At 44.1% G+C, this 19,813-nt stretch overlaps 2 protein-coding genes across 2 annotated transcripts; one reads left to right on the forward strand and one right to left on the reverse strand.

The window, feature by feature from the left end:
• The first annotated feature begins 2,120 nt into the window (after positions 1–2,120).
• Positions 2,121–2,573, forward strand: LOC121774030 (uncharacterized mitochondrial protein AtMg00810-like). Its single transcript, XM_042170951.1, has one exon. The coding sequence runs from the start codon at positions 2,121–2,123 to the stop codon at positions 2,571–2,573; it is 453 nt and encodes a 150-aa protein (XP_042026885.1).
• Positions 2,574–11,199: 8,626 nt separating this feature from the next.
• Positions 11,200–13,712, reverse strand: LOC121767805 (alcohol-forming fatty acyl-CoA reductase-like). Its single transcript, XM_042164140.1, has 10 exons — positions 13,495–13,712; positions 13,313–13,416; positions 13,036–13,238; positions 12,858–12,958; positions 12,584–12,776; positions 12,339–12,500; positions 12,162–12,243; positions 11,818–12,084; positions 11,610–11,737; positions 11,200–11,520 (listed from the first exon to the last, which is right to left on the reverse strand). The coding sequence occupies exons 1-10, from the start codon at positions 13,571–13,573 to the stop codon at positions 11,370–11,372; spliced, it is 1,470 nt and encodes a 489-aa protein (XP_042020074.1). The 5' UTR covers positions 13,574–13,712; the 3' UTR covers positions 11,200–11,369.
• Positions 13,713–19,813: the final 6,101 nt, after the last annotated feature.

Raw genomic sequence — 19,813 nt, forward strand, 5'->3', positions numbered from 1 at the left:
AACTGTCTTTTTGTTCCGTCATTATCGTACAAGCTCCTGTCTATCAGTCATGTCACTAAGGAGCTCCATTGTAAATTACTAATGCAGCCAAAATTTTGCATGTTACAGGATATCAAGACGGGGACGATAGTTGGGCGTGGCACTGAGCGACGAGGACTGTACTATGTGGACGAAATAGCCCAACAGAGTGCCGCGATGCTGACTCACGGACCGACAGACAGACAGGCTTGGCCATGGCATCGTCGGTTAGGACATCCGTCCATAGGATATCTTCGCATGCTTTATCCTAAGTTAGTTAATTCTATGAACTCCTTTCATTGTGAAACTTGTCTGTTAGCCAAAAGTCACAGACACACATTTAAATTGAACAATACGAGAATGAAAAAACCTTTTGCTTTAATACATTCTGATGTGTGGGGTCCTGCTCCTGTTAGTGGGGGTCAAGGTTTTCGATATTTTGTGTTATTCATTGATGATTATTCTTGTATGACTTGTATATATTTCTTGAAAAATAAATCTGACGTTTTTGACAAATTCACCCAATTCTATACCTTAGTCCAAACTCAGTATAACCAGAAAATCCAAATCTTACGGTCTGATAACGGGGGGGAATTTGTCAACACCAGAATGCAAGATTTTTTTCGGGAAAAGGGATTAGTTCATCAGACATCTTGTGCCTACACTCCAGAACAAAATGGGGCAGCCGAAAGGAAAAATAGATATATACTAGAAATCACCAGAGCCCTTTTAATAGAATCCAAAATACCCAAATCCTTTTGGCCCGAAGCCATTGCTACAGCGGTTTACCTTATGAACCGATTACCCACAGGGATTCTAGACTTCAAATCACCATTAGACCTTTTTTCCCAACATTTCGCACTACCTTCTTCCCTGTCTCTGGAACCTAGGGTGTTTGGGTGTACTGTCTTCGTGCACATCCCTAAGCAAGACCGCACCAAGTTTTCCCCATGTGCCCTCAAATGTGTCTTCCTGGGCTACGGCAAAAACCAAAAAGGGTATAGATGTTACGACCCAAGCACTAGGACCGTGCATACTACTTTGAATTGCGATTTTGTAGAGGGAGAATATTTCTATAGCCAATCTAGTGGTCAGGGGGAGACACAACCTTCAGACAATCATCTGAATAGTGACCTGCTAAATTGGCTTCCGACACCCATGACTACCACCGGCCCAAGGGAAATCCAATCAGGGGGAGAACCACAGTCACAGTCAAGTCCTGTCACAGATGTTGGTCCAACAGAGGAGGTTAGAGATACCGTCGGGCCGTCAAATCCTGTAGTACAGAACGAGGAGCAAAGTGACACCAACCAAACATCAACCCCGCCATCGATTCCTGAGGTAACTGGGTCAAATAATGATAGTGCATCTCCGAGAAATACTAATCTTGACAGGAACAATGGAGCTGAATGTGAAACTAGTAGAGGGTGTACCGAACAACCCTATGAGCTACCTGCTAGAAGTACAAGAGGAGTTCCACCTCGAAGATACTCGCCTGAATGGAAAGGAAGAAAGGCTAGGTATGCGATAGCAAACCTTGCCCAAAGACAGCTGTCAGAAATGGCTCGAGCATTCGAAGCTGCCCTGTATGAGGAGGAAGAAATTCCACAGTCTTTCGAAGAGGCATCAAAACATAAACATTGGAGAGAAGCCATGAAGAAGGAGATAGATGCCCTCGTCACAAATGGAACATGGGAAAAGTGCACTCTACCTGATGGGAAGAAACCGGTGGGATGTCGGTGGATTTTTACTATTAAACGAAGAGCAGATGGTTCAATCGAGAGATATAAGGCGAGACTCGTGGCGAAAGGATACACTCAAGTGTATGGGATAGATTATGAAGAGACCTTCTCCCCAGTTGCAAAATTGAACACTGTTCGAGCGTTGCTATCTGTAGCTGCGTGTAAAGAGTGGCCCTTACATCAGTTTGACGTCACCAATGCCTTTCTTCATGGAGAATTAGAAGAGAATAAGGAAGTCTATATTGAAGTTCCTCCCGGGTTTCAGCAGAATTTGGAACAGGCCAAGTGTGTCGTCTGAGGAAAACACTATACGGATTGAAGCAGTCACCAAGAGTCTGGTTTGGAAGGTTCTGTCAGGCTATGGTTAAGCAAGGGTTCAAACAAAGTCAATCGGATCACACACTCTTCACGAAGAAACGGGGAGACAAGATAACCTGCCTAATTATCTATCTGGACGACATGATAATCACGGGAGATGACAATGAAGAAATTCAAAGTCTGAGAGAAAACCTAGTCAAGGAATTTGCAATGAAAGATCTCGGGGCATTGAAATATTTCCTTGGAATCAAAGTATTGAGATCGAGACACGGGATATTCCTGAGGCAGAAAAAATATGTCTTAGATCTGTTGGCAGAAACCGGTTTATTGGAATGCAAGCCTGCAGAAACTCCCATGATCACAAACCACGGCTTAAAGATAGAAGAAGGAGTCGACCTTGCAGATCGAGAACGATATCAACGGCTAGTAGGAAAACTTATCTACTTATCACACACCCGGCCAGACATCACTTATGCAGTCGGCGTAGTCAGCTAGTTCATGCACCGACCACAAACCAACCACATGGAGGCCGCCCTAAGAATCGTTCGATACCTGAAAGGGACGGTGGGCTATGGAGTGTTCTTAGCCAAAAAAGAAGACCTCGAGATTGACGGATACACCGACGCTGATTGGGCAAGCAATCCCGTCGACAGAAAGTCCACAGTAGGCTACTTCACCTTTGTTGGAGGTAATCTTGTTACGTGGAGGAGCAAGAAGCAGAAAGTGGTAGCCTTATCAAGTGCCGAGGCAGAGTTCAGAGGAATTAAAAGTGGACTTATGGAAATCATGTGGTTAAGAAGGCTATTAACAGAAATTGGCTACCCACCTACACGAAAGAGCCAATTATTCTGCGACAACAAGGCAGCGATCAGTATCTCCGAGAATCCAGTTGAACATGATAGAACGAAACATGTGGAAGTCGATCGGCACTTCATCAAAGAAAATCTCGAGGCCGGCACCATTGAGTTCCCTTTCGTACGATCTGAAGAACAACTGGCAGACATTTTGACCAAAGCAGTCCACCCGAAAGTCTTCAAAGAAATTCTGGGCAAGTTGAGTATCGGGGATACCGTTTCTCAACTTGAGGGGGAGTGTCAAAACATATCAAGGAAGATATCTCTATCAAAGGAGAAGATTAGGGAATAAGTGATTGATTCAATCACATAATAGACGAAAATAGATTGATTACAACATTATGGAATTTACCATAGTTACGGGAGATTCACTCCTATAAGTTGATGGCTGTAATACATTGTGATGAATCGGCGAATTTTTGATAATGATAAATGCTCGTAAAAATAAATTACGACACAGAGAATTTTACGTGGTTCGATTTACTGAGGTAAATCTACGTCCACGGGGAGAAATGGGGGCAGGTTTGTATTGCTTGATCTGCCAATTACAGCTTACAACACAGACTTGCTATATGATTATTTCTCTAGAGAGATTCTAACCTCTTTCTACCAGATCTAAGTTCTATTTATATATTGAACTAAGATCGTGGCTTGCATCACCACCCTAAGTCGTGGATGTCGTGTAGGTCATGGCCTAAGATCGTGGCCTGAGTTGACGCCACGTGGTAGTGGGTGTGTTGGAAGTTGTGGAAATCCTGCATGGGTCCACTAACTCCTTGTTCGGTCGAATACTGAGACCGAACTGCTTTGGTTGCCGATCTGAGAGTAGAGCTTGATGCCGACCTGAGAGCAGAGCTTGATTGGTTGGCTTTTACCGAGCTGTAGGCTGGGGCCGAACTCTTTGGTAATGCCGAACTCCTCCGAACTCTTTGGTAATGCCGAACTCATACTCTTCCTTGGGCTTTGGGCTGATGGGCCGTCACTGCTGTTGGGCTTGTTTAGTTCGTACCCCATCACTACCCCCCCCCCGAAAGACGAAGTGAATCACTTCGGCGAAGCGAGTCACTTCGGCATTCTGGATAAAGGTACGGGGGAGGCTGACGTCAGGGGACGTGCCTTGCATGTGACTGCATTAAATGCGACAGTAAAATCCGGCCGTTGAATCCTGAAAAGGTGGGATTCGAAACGGTGCGACGATTTTGAAATCTTCGCCGAATCTGATAAATATGCTCTTTCTTCCTCATTTGAACACCTTTGCTGTTGCGTCTTCTATACTCTCTCTTTCTCGAGAAATTTTCTTCCGCTTTCAAGAGCTTCTTCAGACTTTCTTCACTTTCAAAAAGTAAGAAGAATGTCTTCTTCTTCTTCTTCGGTGTCGGGTAGCGGTAGGAAAGGGGATAAGGGGTCTTCTAGCCGGAAAGAATCCGGGGAGAAGACCGTAGAGTATTTTCACAGTATCTTGAGTAAGGATACTGTGATATCCCTTCACGAGAAATATTTTTTACCTGGGGGGAAGGCGGTGGTTCCCGACGATGATCATAGGGCTAACGACCCGCCGGAGGGTTATGCCACCGTTTACGAAGCCTGCTTAGAATGCGGGCTTCGTTTTCCTCTTCCCCCACCTTTTGTAGAGCTTCTTGATTTTTTTCAACTCCCTTTAGGTCAGGTGACTCCGAACTCTTGGAGGCACTTATCGGCTTTTGCTGCCGAACTGCGTAGGCTAGATAAGGATCTGTCTCTGAGGGCAATCCTTAATTTTTTCCAGTTTAAAAGGAAGGGATCTTGGTTTTACTTGATCCCCTTACAGCCTTTTAGGGCCTTCTGCAGAACCAAGTGGCCGAAATGGCAAAACCGTTTCTTTTTTTTATAATAGGACTTCGGCTCCGGGCTTTCCTTGGAGAAGGCCGAAGTCCGTGATTCCCCATCCTCGGTTAGAACCGTTGGCCGAGCTCGAGGGCGAGCTCAATAAGATTCCTATGATTAGGAAACAGTATTCGGAAACTGAGCTCGTCAAGGGCGACCTCGTGTTCAATATCTCGTCTTCGGACGAAGAGGCCGAGGGTGAGGATTTCTCTTTATCTTTATGCTCTACTGCTTTAACGAAGAAAACTAACCTTGTTTTCTTGCTTTTTGGCAGTGTTCATGCTGAATAAGGCTATCCGAAAGTCCTCCGAGCTTGAGGAGCCGGAGAAAGAGAAGGCTACCAGCTCGGCGCCTGATGCCGAGAAGAATCCAAAGAGGCAAAAGACCTCTTCGGGTCCAAAGAAGCCGGAGTCGACTTCGGCAAGTAGGAAGGGGAGGACCCAGAAGCCCCCGAGAGCGCCAGAGAAAGACGTGGTCTTGGCGCCTCCTTCGGAGCATATCTGTGAGCCATTTTTATGGCCCACGGACTTCGCCGAGGTGAATTGTCTTCTTGATTCTTTGGCTTGGCTTCTGTCCTGTATTTTTGGTGCCCTCTGTTGACTTTTTTCCTTATCCATTTTCAGAGGAACGATATGCTCTCCAAGCTCGTCGCCGTCGAACTCTCCAAAGCGTCCAACGACTATGCTGAGATGCAGAGGAAATTGGCGGCTGCTTGTCACCGGGCCGAGCAGGCCGAGGCAAACTTTGAGAAAGCCAGAGCTGCTAGGATTTCGGCCCAGGATGAAGCTCAGTTTGCCAAAAACCAGCTCGTCATCCAGCGAGAGCAGACGAAACGGAGTGATGCTGCCGCCGTGGTTGCCCAGGGGGAGGCTCTCCGTGTTTACACGGAGAAACTCTTTTTGAGTAGCCAGTTCTCGGCTTTTGTCGGTAGTCTGGTAAGGCTAATTGCCGATAAGGGCGAGCAGGGGGCCGACGTCGTACTGCCTCTGTACAGCCGAGAGATAGCAGCTCGGCTTCAGAATCTGCCGCTCCTTGAGGAGCTCGCTTCATCTTCGGTCCTGCTTTCTGCAGACCGAGTCCGGAGTTGTCGAGCTGATCGGGACGAGAACCTGGAGGCTATCTTTGCCTCCGTGGGACCCGTTTCACCCGCTTCGACTTACAACGGAGAGGGTGAGGCCGAGCCGCTGGAGCGGGAGGCCGAAGTCGAGCGAGCCGGGCATCCGGAGAAGGAAGCCGATCAGGAGACGCAGCAGATCGGCTACGGTGGCGCCGAGCAGGCTGAGGAGAGCAAGGAGGCAGAGGCTGAAGCTGAAGCAGATAAGGAGAAGGAAGCTGAACCTCACCGAGAAGGTGGAGACGAAGCTAGCGAAGTATGATTTCGTCTCCCTTCTCTTAGTTTAGTTTCTTCCTTTATGTAAAATGGCCTTGAAGCCCTCCTTGTATAGAAAATTTTTTTTCTTATGAATGAAAAAATTCTTCTTTCTGCTCTTGTGTCTTCGTATAGCCTTTCGTACTCTCTTACTCCTGTTGTGGTTTACTACCTGCTCGGTAAGCTGAAATGCCGAACTGACGTAGCTGCTTTGTATTCTTAACTCTCAAGGAGCTGGAGGTACTTCACTGGAAGCGGCTGTACTCTTCGGCTTTAGACGAAGCTGAGAAAAGAGCTATAGCCGATCAGACGAAGAATGACGAGCTTCTGGCTCGTTTGGTGAAGCTGGATGCCGATAATAAGGACTTAGAGTCCGATAAGAATGATCTGGAGGCCGAGCTGAATACGACCATTGCTGAGAGGACTGCGTACGAGGATTACATCCGTGTGCGCGGGGGAATGACCATATCAGATGTTCAGAGTCGAGTTGACGAACTGTGGGAGGAATATAATGTACTCCGGAGGAACAATGCGCTGGAGAGCTCGGCTTGCCAACAAGTCGTGACATCATTGCGGCGCTGGGCTTCTCGGTACAACATTGTTCTTTCTCGGCGCCCCTCCATAGAAAGATTCCTTCGGCATATCGTGCCAACAGATGCTCGCACTCCAGATCAAACCTTTGATTCACTTGCTCAAAACCGTACTCCAAGTCAGCAACGAACTCTGGAACAGCCGGAAACGTCAAGACGAGAACAGGCTGAAGTTCGTAGAGGAGCTGTGATTATGAGTGAGCAAGATCAACAAATGCTTCGTGAAGAGACTCTTCGCCGCCGAGGTGCTAGGGCTTCCCGGGCTCAGAGAAGAGGTGGCAGGTCGATTAGAGCATCTCGTCGACCTGCTTATTCTGCAGCTGCCTGGAACGCCCGAACTCAGCTTCACGAGGATTTTGTGAATAGATGGCTCAACTTTAGCAACCCTGGACAGTAGAATAGTCTTTTGTAATAGCGTAACGCCATCTTGTAGGGTAGCGGAGTTGTGTGCCGAACAAGATTTGAAAATGAAATTTTGTTTTTGTTTTCGCTTCTAACACTGTGTATTTACAGCTTAGCGAAAAAATTTCATCGTACTTGTCCTCGGTCTTATGAAGTAAACTTCTTTGACCGGACTTGTCTTTGGTCTGATGAAATAAACATCTTTGACCGGACTCGTCTTTGGTCTGATGAAATAAACATCTTTGACCGGACTCGTCTTTGGTCTGATGAAATAAACATCTTTGACCGGACTCGTCTTTGGTCTGATGAAATAAACATCTTTGACCGGACTCGTCTTTGTGTTCTAATTTGGCGATTTTCGTCGCCGGGATCGAACTTTCCCTTGTCCTAATTCGGCGAGTTTTATCGCGTGGATCGGACTTTCCCAGTTAACCGAAGTGGTCTTATGCAGTAAACCTCTTTGACTAGACATGGTCGTCCTCGGTCTTATGAGGTAAACTGCTTTGACCGAACTTGGTCGTCCTAATTCGGCGAGTTTTATCGCGTGGATTGGACTTTCCCTTGTCCTAATTCAGGCAAGTTTTATCGCGAGAATCGGACTTTTGTTGCAGTTCGTTTCAGACGAAGTGCTTGATTCTTAAGCAGAATTGTGGTCTTGTATCCTCTTTAGAAGCTTTGACACACAATCGTGGGCTTGTTGCAGCTCGTTTCAGACGAACTGCTTGTTTAAGCTGAATTGTGGTCTTGTATCCTCTTTAGAAGCTTTGACGCACAATCGTTGGCTTGTATGTTCTAAAAAGGGGATCAGCCTTTGAAGAACGAGATACCTCAGTTTTATTTGTAAGAGACGACACTCACATAGACAGACACAACGCACGTAGAGACAAGAACAAGTAAAAAACAAAGAAAACACATAAGACTGACTGACCGGACTGTCTCTTACAAATGGAACTTTTTGAGGTTGGAAACGTACCATGTTCGGGGTACTTGTGCTCCTGACGCGTGAGTCAATTTGTAAGACCCTTTGCCGAGGACTTCTGACACCCGATATGGACCTTCCTATGTGGGCTCGAGTTCGCCCAGCTTTTCTGCTCGGCTTACTTCGTTGTTTCTCAAGACGAGATCTCCCACTTGAAATTGCAGCTTCTTCACCCTTTGGTTGTAATACCGGGCTACTTGCTCCTTGTACTTGGCTGCTTTTAGGCAGGCCAATTCTCTTCTTTCTTCGGCAAGATCTAGTTCGGCTCTCAGTCCATCACCATTCATTTCTGAGGAGAAATTGAGTTCGGGGACTGGATATGCCGATCTCAACCGAATCACGGCTTCAGTGCCGTACACCATCGAGTTCGGCTCCGGTGTGACTTCGGTCATTTCGCCGGCCTCTGATTCCGGCTGCTGTGATTGCTATGCTTGATGGTGCCGAACTGATTGCTCGGCACTTTTAAGCGCAATCTGCGAACACACTTGCTCTTTTTCGATCACCTCGGATGACCGCTATCTCTCCTTTAGTGGAGAAGGTGTTCGGCGAGGATGCCTCTGATCGCTATGACCGGGCTTCTTTTTGTCTTCTCTGGATGAGCTGTCTAAAGACCGTTTTCGACGGTCTGCCTCATCGGCACGAGAAAACTTGTCCGCAATGTCCCACATCTCTTGAGCTGTTTGCGGACCGCACTCCACGAGCTTTCTGTAGAGAGCTCCGGGCAGGATTCCATTTTGGAATGCCGAAATGACAAGTAGATCATTGAGATTATCTACTTGTAGGCATTCCTTGTGGAATCTCGTCATAAAATCGCTGATCTTTTCGTCGCGACCTTGACGTATAGAAAGCAGCTGAGCCGAAGTGATCCGGGCTTCCGCTTTCTGAAAGAACCTCCTGTGGAAAGCATCCATTAGATCTCGGTAGGATCTAATGCTGCCTTGGGGGAGGCTATCGAACCACCTTCTTGCGTTCCCGATAAGCAGCTCGGGAAACAGCTTGCACATGTGGACCTCGTTGAGACCCTGGTTCGCCATGTTATATTGATAGCGTCCCAAGAAATCATGTGGATCCACGAGTCCGTCATAGGTCATCGACGGAGTTCGGTAGTTCTGTGGTAGGGAAGTTCGGGTAATATCGTCCGAGAACGGAGTCCTCAATGCTCCGTACATGGCGAACCCGACATTTCTTCGGTATGGAGGAGATGGAGTTCTCCTGTGATTCCGGTACCGAGGATTCTTTCTTCTGGAAGACATGATACTACTGCGGTAGTGACTGTCTCGTATGGAGGGAGAGAGAGAATCCGCCGTTTTCGCCTCCGGCTGCTTTTGGCTTCTCTGCAGGAAGGTTAAGAATTCCTCCTGCTTTTCAGCCAAAAACAGCTTGACAGCCCCGTTCAAATCGGGCTGCTGGGAAGACTCGGTGTGACGGCTTTTGGAGCGGCTTGTTCCTCCGCCATGAGAACTGGTGGTGGATTTATCCCTAGGCTGTTTTCCAGACCTATGGGATGGATTGACTTCCTCCTGGTTCTCACGGGCAGGAATACGGGTACTCTGCGATCTGGTATGCATTTTTTGGGTTGAAAAAATGGTCAAAAATTCGCTTTATCACAAATTTGGTTCTCTGTTTCCCACAGACGGCGCCAGTGATGAATCGGCGAATTTTTGATAATGATAAATGCTCGTAAAAATAAATTACGACACAGAGAATTTTACGTGGTTCGATTTACTGAGGTAAATCTACGTCCACGGGGAGAAATGGGGGCAGGTTTGTATTGCTTGATCTGCCAATTACAGCTTACAACACAGACTTGCTATATGATTATTTCTCTAGAGAGATTCTAACCTCTTTCTACCAGATCTAAGTTCTATTTATATATTGAACTAAGATCGTGGCTTGCATCACCACCCTAAGTCGTGGATGTCGTGTAGGTCATGGCCTAAGATCGTGGCCTGAGTTGACGCCACGTGGTAGTGGGTGTGTTGGAAGTTGTGGAAATCCTGCATGGGTCCACTAACTCCTTGTTCGGTCGAATACTGAGACCGAACTGCTTTGGTTGCCGATCTGAGAGTAGAGCTTGATGCCGACCTGAGAGCAGAGCTTGATTGGTTGGCTTTTACCGAGCTGTAGGCTGGGGCCGAACTCTTTGGTAATGCCGAACTCCTCCGAACTCTTTGGTAATGCCGAACTCATACTCTTCCTTGGGCTTTGGGCTGATGGGCCGTCACTGCTGTTGGGCTTGTTTAGTTCGTACCCCATCACATTGTAAATCAACAAAAATACAAACACATATTCCCTACACTTTACTATTCGATTCTTACTCCTTTCACCAATATGATCCACCCCTTTCTCGATTACCATCTTCAAGAAAAAATAGGGCTATGCAGTGTTAGATAGCCACACAGAAATGAAATCTAAACACGTGCTTGGTAGCCATATCATATGTTCCAAAGGCTCCATCCTCCCCATGCATCAACCTGCATTTTCTTTTTATTAAAAGACCAATCTTCAAATATATTTCCTTGAATGTGATTATTAACTTATTATTACTAGTAACATTGCTGATGTTATCTCATATGTGCATCTTTACACCTAAAGGAAAAGGCAGACCTTCCAGAAATTCTCAACAGCCAAAGTCAAGCAATGGCCAAAGAGGGGTTTTAGAAATAGTTTTCAACCAGCAATAGAATACAAGCACAAAGATGTTTTTCCTCTACTACTTGTTTTGGTGTGAATTCGGTTGCTCAACACCGAGTGAAACGATGTCCTCAAGACATGGCTCAATTGGGGACTAAGGAAGACGGATGAGGCGAAACAAGGACAAAATGGATTGTAGAGAAGAACCTGACCAGGTGGCCCTAGCTGCTCGGCCGGGTAGCCAATTGTTTACGTGTTCACTCGGCCAGGTGGCGCACACAGATGGAGGTTCAAAGGTGCGAAGTGGGAGTCCTAATTCACAACACCATCCTTATTTTTTTTTCTTATCATATATTGTTCATTTTTCATTTCTTGTTGTTTGAGCTTCGGTATTGCAATGCAAGTATTGGGAAGGCCATTTCATGGATCAAGGGTGCTTTTCCATTCCATTCCAAATCAATCAATCCCTTTGGTTTGGACAGTAAACGTGTAGCATGAAAGAAAATGACAGACTACAAAATACCAACTTGATACAGACTAACAGAAACTAAAAATTTAGAATTAATACATGACAGATAAATTGTACTACTTGCGAGTCGGTCAGTTTCTGAAGACACGTTTGACCACTCCTGGAATGTGAGTGTTCATGAAATAATCATCCCAATTTATGGTTTTGGGGTCAAAATAGAACATCTTAGTCTCCATCTCCTTTGCTGCATGTCGGAGTTTCTCAGTGTTCATGTCATCATAGCTGCAATGCAGTGCACACACGATCGATAAGCTTAGATTTTATAATCTATTTGGTTAGGTTATGTTATGTTATATAACATTTTCACTCACAATGCTTTGAAGAACAAGTAAGGTGCGTAGAGGTCGATGAGCCTCATCACGAACTTGATCTTTCTGCATTTCTCTATGTACGTCTGTTGGAAATACTGGCAGCAAGCCGTGTTCAGCATTTGCAACCCCTGTGATTCACACACATTCACCATGTCAAATTATGAATATACACATACAAGAATTAATCAAGATTTTGATTGTGTTAAACCTTCAACGGGAGTAAATAACGGAGCCTCATGTATCTCTGGAAACTCTCCATACTGTTGAAAACAGTCATCTTTCCAACCACGATAGGGTTCCCATTTTTGTCAATCCACGGATGTGCACTGAAGTAGCGCAGCCCATAGCTCTGCAGCGATGCGTACTCCACTGGGTTCGACACTGATGATCCCACGTGGTAAACGCTCTCGTTGGCTTGGTCCGCATGAGCTACCAGAGCCACCACTATTGCATTCACCACCATGTCTGCCGGAATCTTTTCAAAGAAAAAAATTTATCAAGTTTTAGCTATTATTTAACCTATCTTAAATAAAAGCTTGTTTTTTTACTGACCACATCAACAACAGTTGTGGGGTCGCCAAGAAAACACGTCAGCCTTCCTTTACCGTATCCCACGGCCAAGCTGTCAATAGTCCTAACCATTCCAATAACACATTGTTCAAAAAAAAGTTTAGAATACAAAACATCATTTGTATAATTGTATTTATACTTGTATAATTGTATTTATACCTCACCCCTTCCACCCAACCTGGGAAAGGCTCTTTGTAAGTACTAGTAACAATTGTGGGACGAATTATTACAAGAGGTATGTTTTCTTTCAACTCTCCCAACAACATCTCTCCCATCGCTTTCGTGAATACATATGTATTTGGCCATCCAAACTTCCTTGCTCTGCAAATTCATTCATAAAATATACTACTCCTTTAAGTGGCAGTAATAGAGAAGAAATTAGAAAATCTATACTAGTATATTACCTTTGAATTCCCAAGTGTTTCATTGATGATTTGATGTAGTCTTCATCATAATTATGAGCCTTGAGCTGTTTTAGTGTTTCGTCTATCAATTTCTTCTCGGCCTCAACATCGAGTCCACGTGTTCCATTGAGCGTCTGTCCCATCATACAAGGGTTTTCCAGTATCAGTCCCTCCCGTTCGCCAGATACATAAGCTGCAATCAATATACTGTATATGGTAAATACAATTTTCATATATACTCCATAAAAAAGAACAGGTCTTTGATAGTACTAACCGGTTGATACATGTACCAAAATCTTCAACTTTTTGCATTTTTTGGAGAAATTTAAAACGTGCTTGGCTCCAAGGGTATTTATTCCAAGTGAGACATCATATCTGCATGCAAAATCTCAAATTAATTTCATGTAAAAAAAATGAAATATATTTTTAGTTAAGGTTGAATGATTAATTACCTTTCATCAAAATTTGTGGTTGCAGCTAGGTTAACCACAACATCAATTTCAGTCAACATTTCCTCCAACAACGACAAATCCTTGACACCCAAATTCTCAAAGGTGATTTCTCCAGCTACAACTCTAACCTTTTCTGCAGTTAGGCTACTCAAATTTGCCCCATTTTTCTCTTTCAAAACTTTGAATAACTCCTTTCCTATAATCTGCACATGCATGTATACATAAACTGATTGAATCATAATAATTATGATAGTACTATTATTTAGCAATCAATTACCTCGTTGCTGAAACGTAGCATGGCTGCGTTTGTGTCGGAAGCCCTCAACAGAAGATAGAGTTTCTTGACATGTGGTTGTACTCTCAGTATCTTCTCAACAAAAACTACATCAATATCAAAGCCATTAACATTTTTTCATGTTTGTGTTGTGTGTTAGTGTATGGGAGATAAAAACCACTTACTCTTTGCTAAAAAGCCAGTGGCTCCAGTGACTAGAATGGACCTGTTTTCTAGGAATTGTAGAATGCTTCCCAACTCCATTGAACAAGCAAGATGATTGAATAATTTAGAGGGAGAGAGATGGGATTAAGCCAAATTGCCTATGGAGTGCCAAAAATGAAAGGCTTATATAAATATCTATACAAATTGGGGTATGCAATTATGATATAGCTAGGGTAACAGTTTTTGGTTTTTTGGTGTTGACATAAATAAGACCTACAATATATAGATAACAGTTTGTGGTTTTTTGAGGGGCCAAATATAAATGTTTTGAGTGCACGCAAAAGTCAAGAGTAGTTTTCTTTTGTTAAATTTAATTTCACTCATCATTATATAACGATGAGTGAATTATACAGATATATACCCTATACTTATTTCTTTTCCTAGCAACATCTCCAAAATTTACGGCTCAATAATTAATATAATATGCATGTGTCTATTTCTTGGTTTTCAGTTCCTCCAACCTCAATGGTAGTTATTTTATGGTTGGATGGTTGCAACCTACTCCAATTCCTCCCACTATTGGTATAATAAACAAAATCAGTACATAATTATATATGTTCGATTGCATACTTAAAACCTTGTTTAATTGATGCTACACAAATGAGATACAATACTTCATTTTTTTTTAATATAAACATGTGTATAAATTATAGAGTGAACTGCACCAAAGGGCCATAACTTTTCGCCTTGTAACATCAGAAGCCCCTAACTTTTAAAAATATCACCACAGGGATCTGACAAAACATATAATCACAAATCGTGTATATTTTGCCTTTTTCGGACGAAAATGCCCAAATGGGTTGAAGGACAGTTTAGACCTTTTGATTGCACTAGGCTGCACCCCTATGCCTGCATTTGCAGGTGCTGTCTTGTCAAGCAGAATTGTAATCATAATTCCATTTATAGTTTTCAATTCCGTTTCATTATTTCTTCCCTCCATTTCCGTTTCATCTACCGTTTTCAATTTCTACTGGATTCATATTTCCCTCTCAAAACATAATAGGCGATTTTGACTTCTTCGGCATCGGGCAATTTAGGGGATTTCATATCTTCGCCAGCTGTTCGGGATCTGGAATTTAGGGGATTTCATCTGGATTTTGCTGAATTTAGGGTATCAACGAGGATTTTGCAATTGTTGGTTGATTATTTTTGTTGTATGGTTACTGTCGGACATCTGAAAAAGTATTTTGCAATTCTTGGTCGATTTCAGCTGGAATTTTAAGTGTGGAAAATTTTGCGCCTACTTGGTTGAAGTATGCATTTGGGCGGAAGAATGATTTTAGTTTTTGTGCAATGTGCTAGGTTCTATCTGCTATATTTCGGCGAAATTGCATTGCTGATGTGAATTTTGTACTGTCGAATTGAATTCAGGTCGTTACGCAATGTCTTCTTCTTCTTCTCAATCGTTCGGCTCAAGCTTCAATTGGAATTGGCCTCGTCCCGAAATTGTGAAGTGTAATCACAATCTTGAGGCTGGGCTCGTGACATCTAGAACGGCTGCTAACCCGGGTAGACGTTACTATCGCTGCCCTATATGGAAGGTTAAAACCATGTATTTTGATCGTGTTGTCCATTAATTTTGTTGGCATAAAGATTAATGAGAAATTATTATGCAGGACGATGACTGCAAGTTTTTTCGATGGTTTGATGCGAGTCTATCCCCAAGTCAAGACAGTTATTTTCAGAGAATGAAACTTGAGCGAGACCAATTCGAAGCTGAACTTCGAAGCAAATCTCTACTCGAAGGTGTGCTGCACGAGAAATTGCGCTTGAAAACCGTGGAGTTTGAAGACTTGAAGCTACAACTGGGTATGAAAACTGAAGAGTGTGACTCATTGGCGGTGAAAATTGGTCAGATGGAAACAACTCTCCGACGCTTAAAAATCACAATCTTGTTGTTATGTATTGTAATTTTTCTACTGTTATAACAATGCTATGTCGTGTTCGCTCCGTTGTTCATTTCTGATCCTGATAGACTACGCTTTGCTTTGTTGTTTTTCATTTATGTCTGAAATCACGCATGAGGTTACACAACTATGACTGAAATCACAAACCATGTACACAAATGAATACTACCCGACTATGACTGAAATCACAAACGCCTGATGTTGATTGAATGAAAGCGTTTTGTTTTTATCTATGCCTGAAAACACGAATGAAGTTACTAAAATATGATTGAAATCACAAACCGACGAAGTACGCTATCCACAAAAATACCACCAAAATTTTTCATTTATGTCTGAAATCACGCATGAGGTTACACAACTATGACTGAAATCACAAACCATGTACACAAATGAATACTACCCGACTATGACTGAAATCACAAACGCCTGATGTTGATTGAATGAAAGCGTTTTGTTTTTATCTATGCCTGAAAACACGAATGAAGTTACTGAAATATGATTGAAATCACAAACCGACGAAGTACGCTATCCACAAAAATACCACCAAAATTTTTCCTGATATTTTTCCACCGAACTATACTTCCATCAAAATACTAGTCTGTTACAAAATAGTCTGTACCATACAAAACATACATATCATATCATCATCACTGCCACAAATTGTTCACCCATCCCAAACAAACACAACGTTTTAACATTAAGTAAAGGCCATCAATCTTGATCACCGCGGTGGCCGCATCTCTGAGGCTGAGTCCTTTTCCGAGTGCTTGGTCTCGGATTCGAAACATTAGGCTGCAACAATTAATAGTGTAGTAAGTATACATGCTTAAGCACTGTGTACAATTACATAATATAGTTGCATATGCTTATTGCATAGTACCTCTTGGCGTTGGGGATTGTTTGACGATTCAGGTAAAGTACTGTCACCATGTTCAAGCGAAGTCTCCCCAACCTGAGAACGGGCATCTGGTCGAGGATCATTGTTGCATGTCCTCCTATTATGACCTTCTTGACCGCACCGACGACATTTCATCACGAAGGTGCGACGCAATGACTCACCTTCATCTGCATGAAGACGAATCTGGGGCTCCTCACGTCTCAGTTTCTTCGGCCTACCACGCTGTCGCTTTGACCTCGGGGGCGCCAAATCCACTGAACCATCCGCAGTACTCTTCGGCCAACTGGCTACCCTATTGATGGGGTAGAGGACATTCTCGTACAGCATGATCATTGTTGACTTCAAATAATATCGGGAAACGAATCGCGTCACGTGTCGCCATTCTTGTTGATTGTTGCGATAGCATGCGTGCACGGGATTCTGGTTAGCTGCCACAATCTGCAGGAATAAGTAAAATCGCGCATGTTGACAACATATTGGCCAGACGGCCCAGACACTTGGTACAAAAACTGTCCGTTCCATGTAGCCCTCCACGATGAAGCCCTCGCGTACCACTTATCAACAAGCTCCTTGATAACATGAGGGACTGCGTGATCGTAGCTTTTGATCCACTGGCCTCTGATCTGAATTCTTTCCATTTGACTTGTTCGAATGTCCTCCAACATGCTGATAATTGCTTTCTCTCGAGCCAATGCAATCTTCGAATTGAATGTCTCACAGATGTTGTTCAGGATCACATCACAACAGGTGTGTGGAGAGAAAAATGCCTTGGCCCACTTTTCTTTGGGAGCTACTCCAGAAAGCCACTGGTGTGCACTGGGATACTCGGTCTGCAAAGCATCCATCAAAGCCACGTACTGTTCGACGGTGGTACTCGAGGCAATCTCCCACAACCGGTCTTTGAAATCTTCACCAACAAATCTCTTCTTGAAATTGTTGTATATGTGCTGAACACAAAAGCGATGCTCGCTCTGTGGGAATTCCTCAGCAAGCAACTTTGCAAGGCCCTGATGCAACACAACAAAACATTACCACAAAATCACAGTTCAGTACATAATATATTAATCAAATCACAAATAAAATTAAATCACATATCACGTACATGATAAAATATTGAAATAACGGATGGCCTACCTTTTGTTGGTCAGACATAAACACATAACGTGGGTCATTTGCATGCAAGTTTAGGTCATCAGACAAGTACTCCACGAACCACTTCCACTGGACATAACTCTCGGCCGCAGTCACTGCCCAAGCAATCGGCCACCAGCCATTGTTGGGATCAATCTCCATTGCTGTCATTAGCTGGCCTTTGTACATCCCTCGCAAGAAACAAGCGTCGAAGAAGATAATCGGGCGATATAACTCCATCCATCCCTTTTTCAATGGCCATAGACAGCAGTAGAACCTCATGAATCTCGGACCAACGGTGCCAGAATCCCTCATACTCTCATAATGTATATGAATGCTGAATTCAGGGTGCGTCCGCTCCAATTCGGCTTTATAGTAGAACAAGTTTATGTATTGGGTCGCCGCAGAGCCGAAAATGCCATCCAGTGCGTGCTCTCTGGCCCGATATGCCTTCATCCTACCTATCTTCAGGCCAAAATCTTCATCGACACACTGCCGTATAGCTGCAAGTGGAATGTGAGGGTTAGCTTTGATCTTCTCCATATAACGCTCCCCTAGCCACTTGGCCGTCAGCCACTTCGAATCTAATACTTGAGAGCATGTGTGCGCGTGATCGCGTTGCATATTCATCACCACATAATCATGACCATTGTGTATTTCGTGCTTCCTCAAGTACACATACCACTCACATCTTTACCCTTTACAAATCGCACGAGTCGTCGTTTCTTTTCACGTGCACCCGCCTTCTTGACATTATTGCGTACTGCCTCAACACGTCATAGAAGAAATCTCTATGCTTAAAAACATCACCAGGCTTCCACAACGGAAGCTCATTTCTGACGAACTTGAACGGGGTAAACTTTATGCCACTCTTCTTCAATGCCTCCAAACCCTCCAAATCCTCAAGGTCATCAACATCTTGTAGCTCGTCCACAACTTCTTCCTCGAAAAGTGGGTTGTTTGTCATGTTCATATTGTCCACATAAGGCGAATACTTCCTCCGCCGTTTATCCCCTGACCCCCCTGACCCCCCTGACCCAGGCTCACCCGACTGGGTTTCGCCTTCAGGATCGACTTCCCCATCACCCGGCTGCTGTACATTCTCTGGTTCCTGTCTCGCATCTTGTTGTTGGAAAATGGATTCGTAATATGAGGTGAAAAGCTGCTCATCTCGGCACATGTGTGCCAACAAGATAAAATGGTCCACCTCATCATCTTCATTATCAGTCGGCGGTCCCTCATTATGCAGATGGCAGCCATCCGGAACGTACTCAAACGATGGAATGCAAACCGGCTCCTGAGGTTCTACTCCAGGACCATCATGTATTTCCATACCACCTTGTACTTCGGGCCCAGATGGCACTTCCGGTCCACCATGCACTTCAGGCACATCATGCACTTCCTGTCCAGCGTGTTCCATGGACGGAGGTTCAAGTCCGGACATTAGCAATTCATCCGGAATCTCCTCGATAATGGGTACTTCCGACTGCACTTGATGTTGAGGTTCGGCTGAAAAATCCAGGGTGGTTTGTACACATTATCGTCAACATGTTGAACATCTTCACTATGAGAAGATTGTCCCATCTGCTTTAACATAAAATCACAAATTAACACCATGCATACAATCATAAATCACAACTCTGTTACAAAAGGTGTGCACTAACCTCTGCCACGCTATCAACAGGGTCTACAATTGCTTCGTTTTCATGATGCTCAATCTGAACAAAGGATGAATCACATATGAATATCAAACAATAAACAACAAATCACAAACATATACCACAGTGGTGTACTAACCTCTGCATGGTCTATAACTGCTTCAACCTCAACCTCAGGTTGTATACCGTGTTCAACCTCAACTCCACATTCGCATGCATGGACATCTCCTTGTCCAACAACACCAACGACTACTTCATTCTCTTCAACATCCACCACAACAGCTTCTGCTTGCTCTGCACTACATGATGCAAATGCATCCATCAAATTCTTACGGGCAACCTCCTCTTCCCTCTTCCATTCGCGACGTTTGTCTTCTAAACTTTTGGTCAAATACTCTTCAAACTCAACATCCCTAGGGTACCACTCAAGCAACAATAATAGTGCCGATGGTTTCCTCTGCTCCTCGTGCTGTTGTTTCTTCCTTTTCGGTTTACTCTTCGGCACAATTGGGTTCGGTTCGTCAAGTTCTTCAATGACCACGGTGGGTTTTTTACTAGCATTCACAAATTTTAGTAACTCCTCTGCTTCTTCCTTTCGCTTCTTCAGCAAGGCGGCCGCCTGTGTTATCTCCACAACATAAATGTGAACTAGCTTTGTGGTAGTAGCCGCGACTTCGAGAGAAGG

Source organism: Salvia splendens, chromosome 2 (genome assembly GCF_004379255.2).
Source record: "Salvia splendens isolate huo1 chromosome 2, SspV2, whole genome shotgun sequence".
Taxonomy (NCBI): Eukaryota; Viridiplantae; Streptophyta; class Magnoliopsida; order Lamiales; family Lamiaceae; genus Salvia; species Salvia splendens.

Bases quoted from the DNA above. Each gene is read 5' to 3' on its own strand.
- LOC121767805 (XM_042164140.1), bottom strand. From the start codon at position 13,573: ATGGAGTTGGGAAGCATTCTACAATTCCTAGAAAACAGGTCCATTCTA. The intron at 12,777-12,857 runs GTTAGTACTATC...TATTGATTGCAG, and splicing joins TTTGGTACATGTATCAACCG to CTTATGTATCTGGCGAACGG. The intron at 12,085-12,161 runs GTCAGTAAAAAA...TTCTTTGAAAAG, and splicing joins CCACAACTGTTGTTGATGTG to ATTCCGGCAGACATGGTGGT.
- LOC121774030 (XM_042170951.1), top strand. From the start codon at position 2,121: ATGGTTAAGCAAGGGTTCAAACAAAGTCAATCGGATCACACACTCTTC.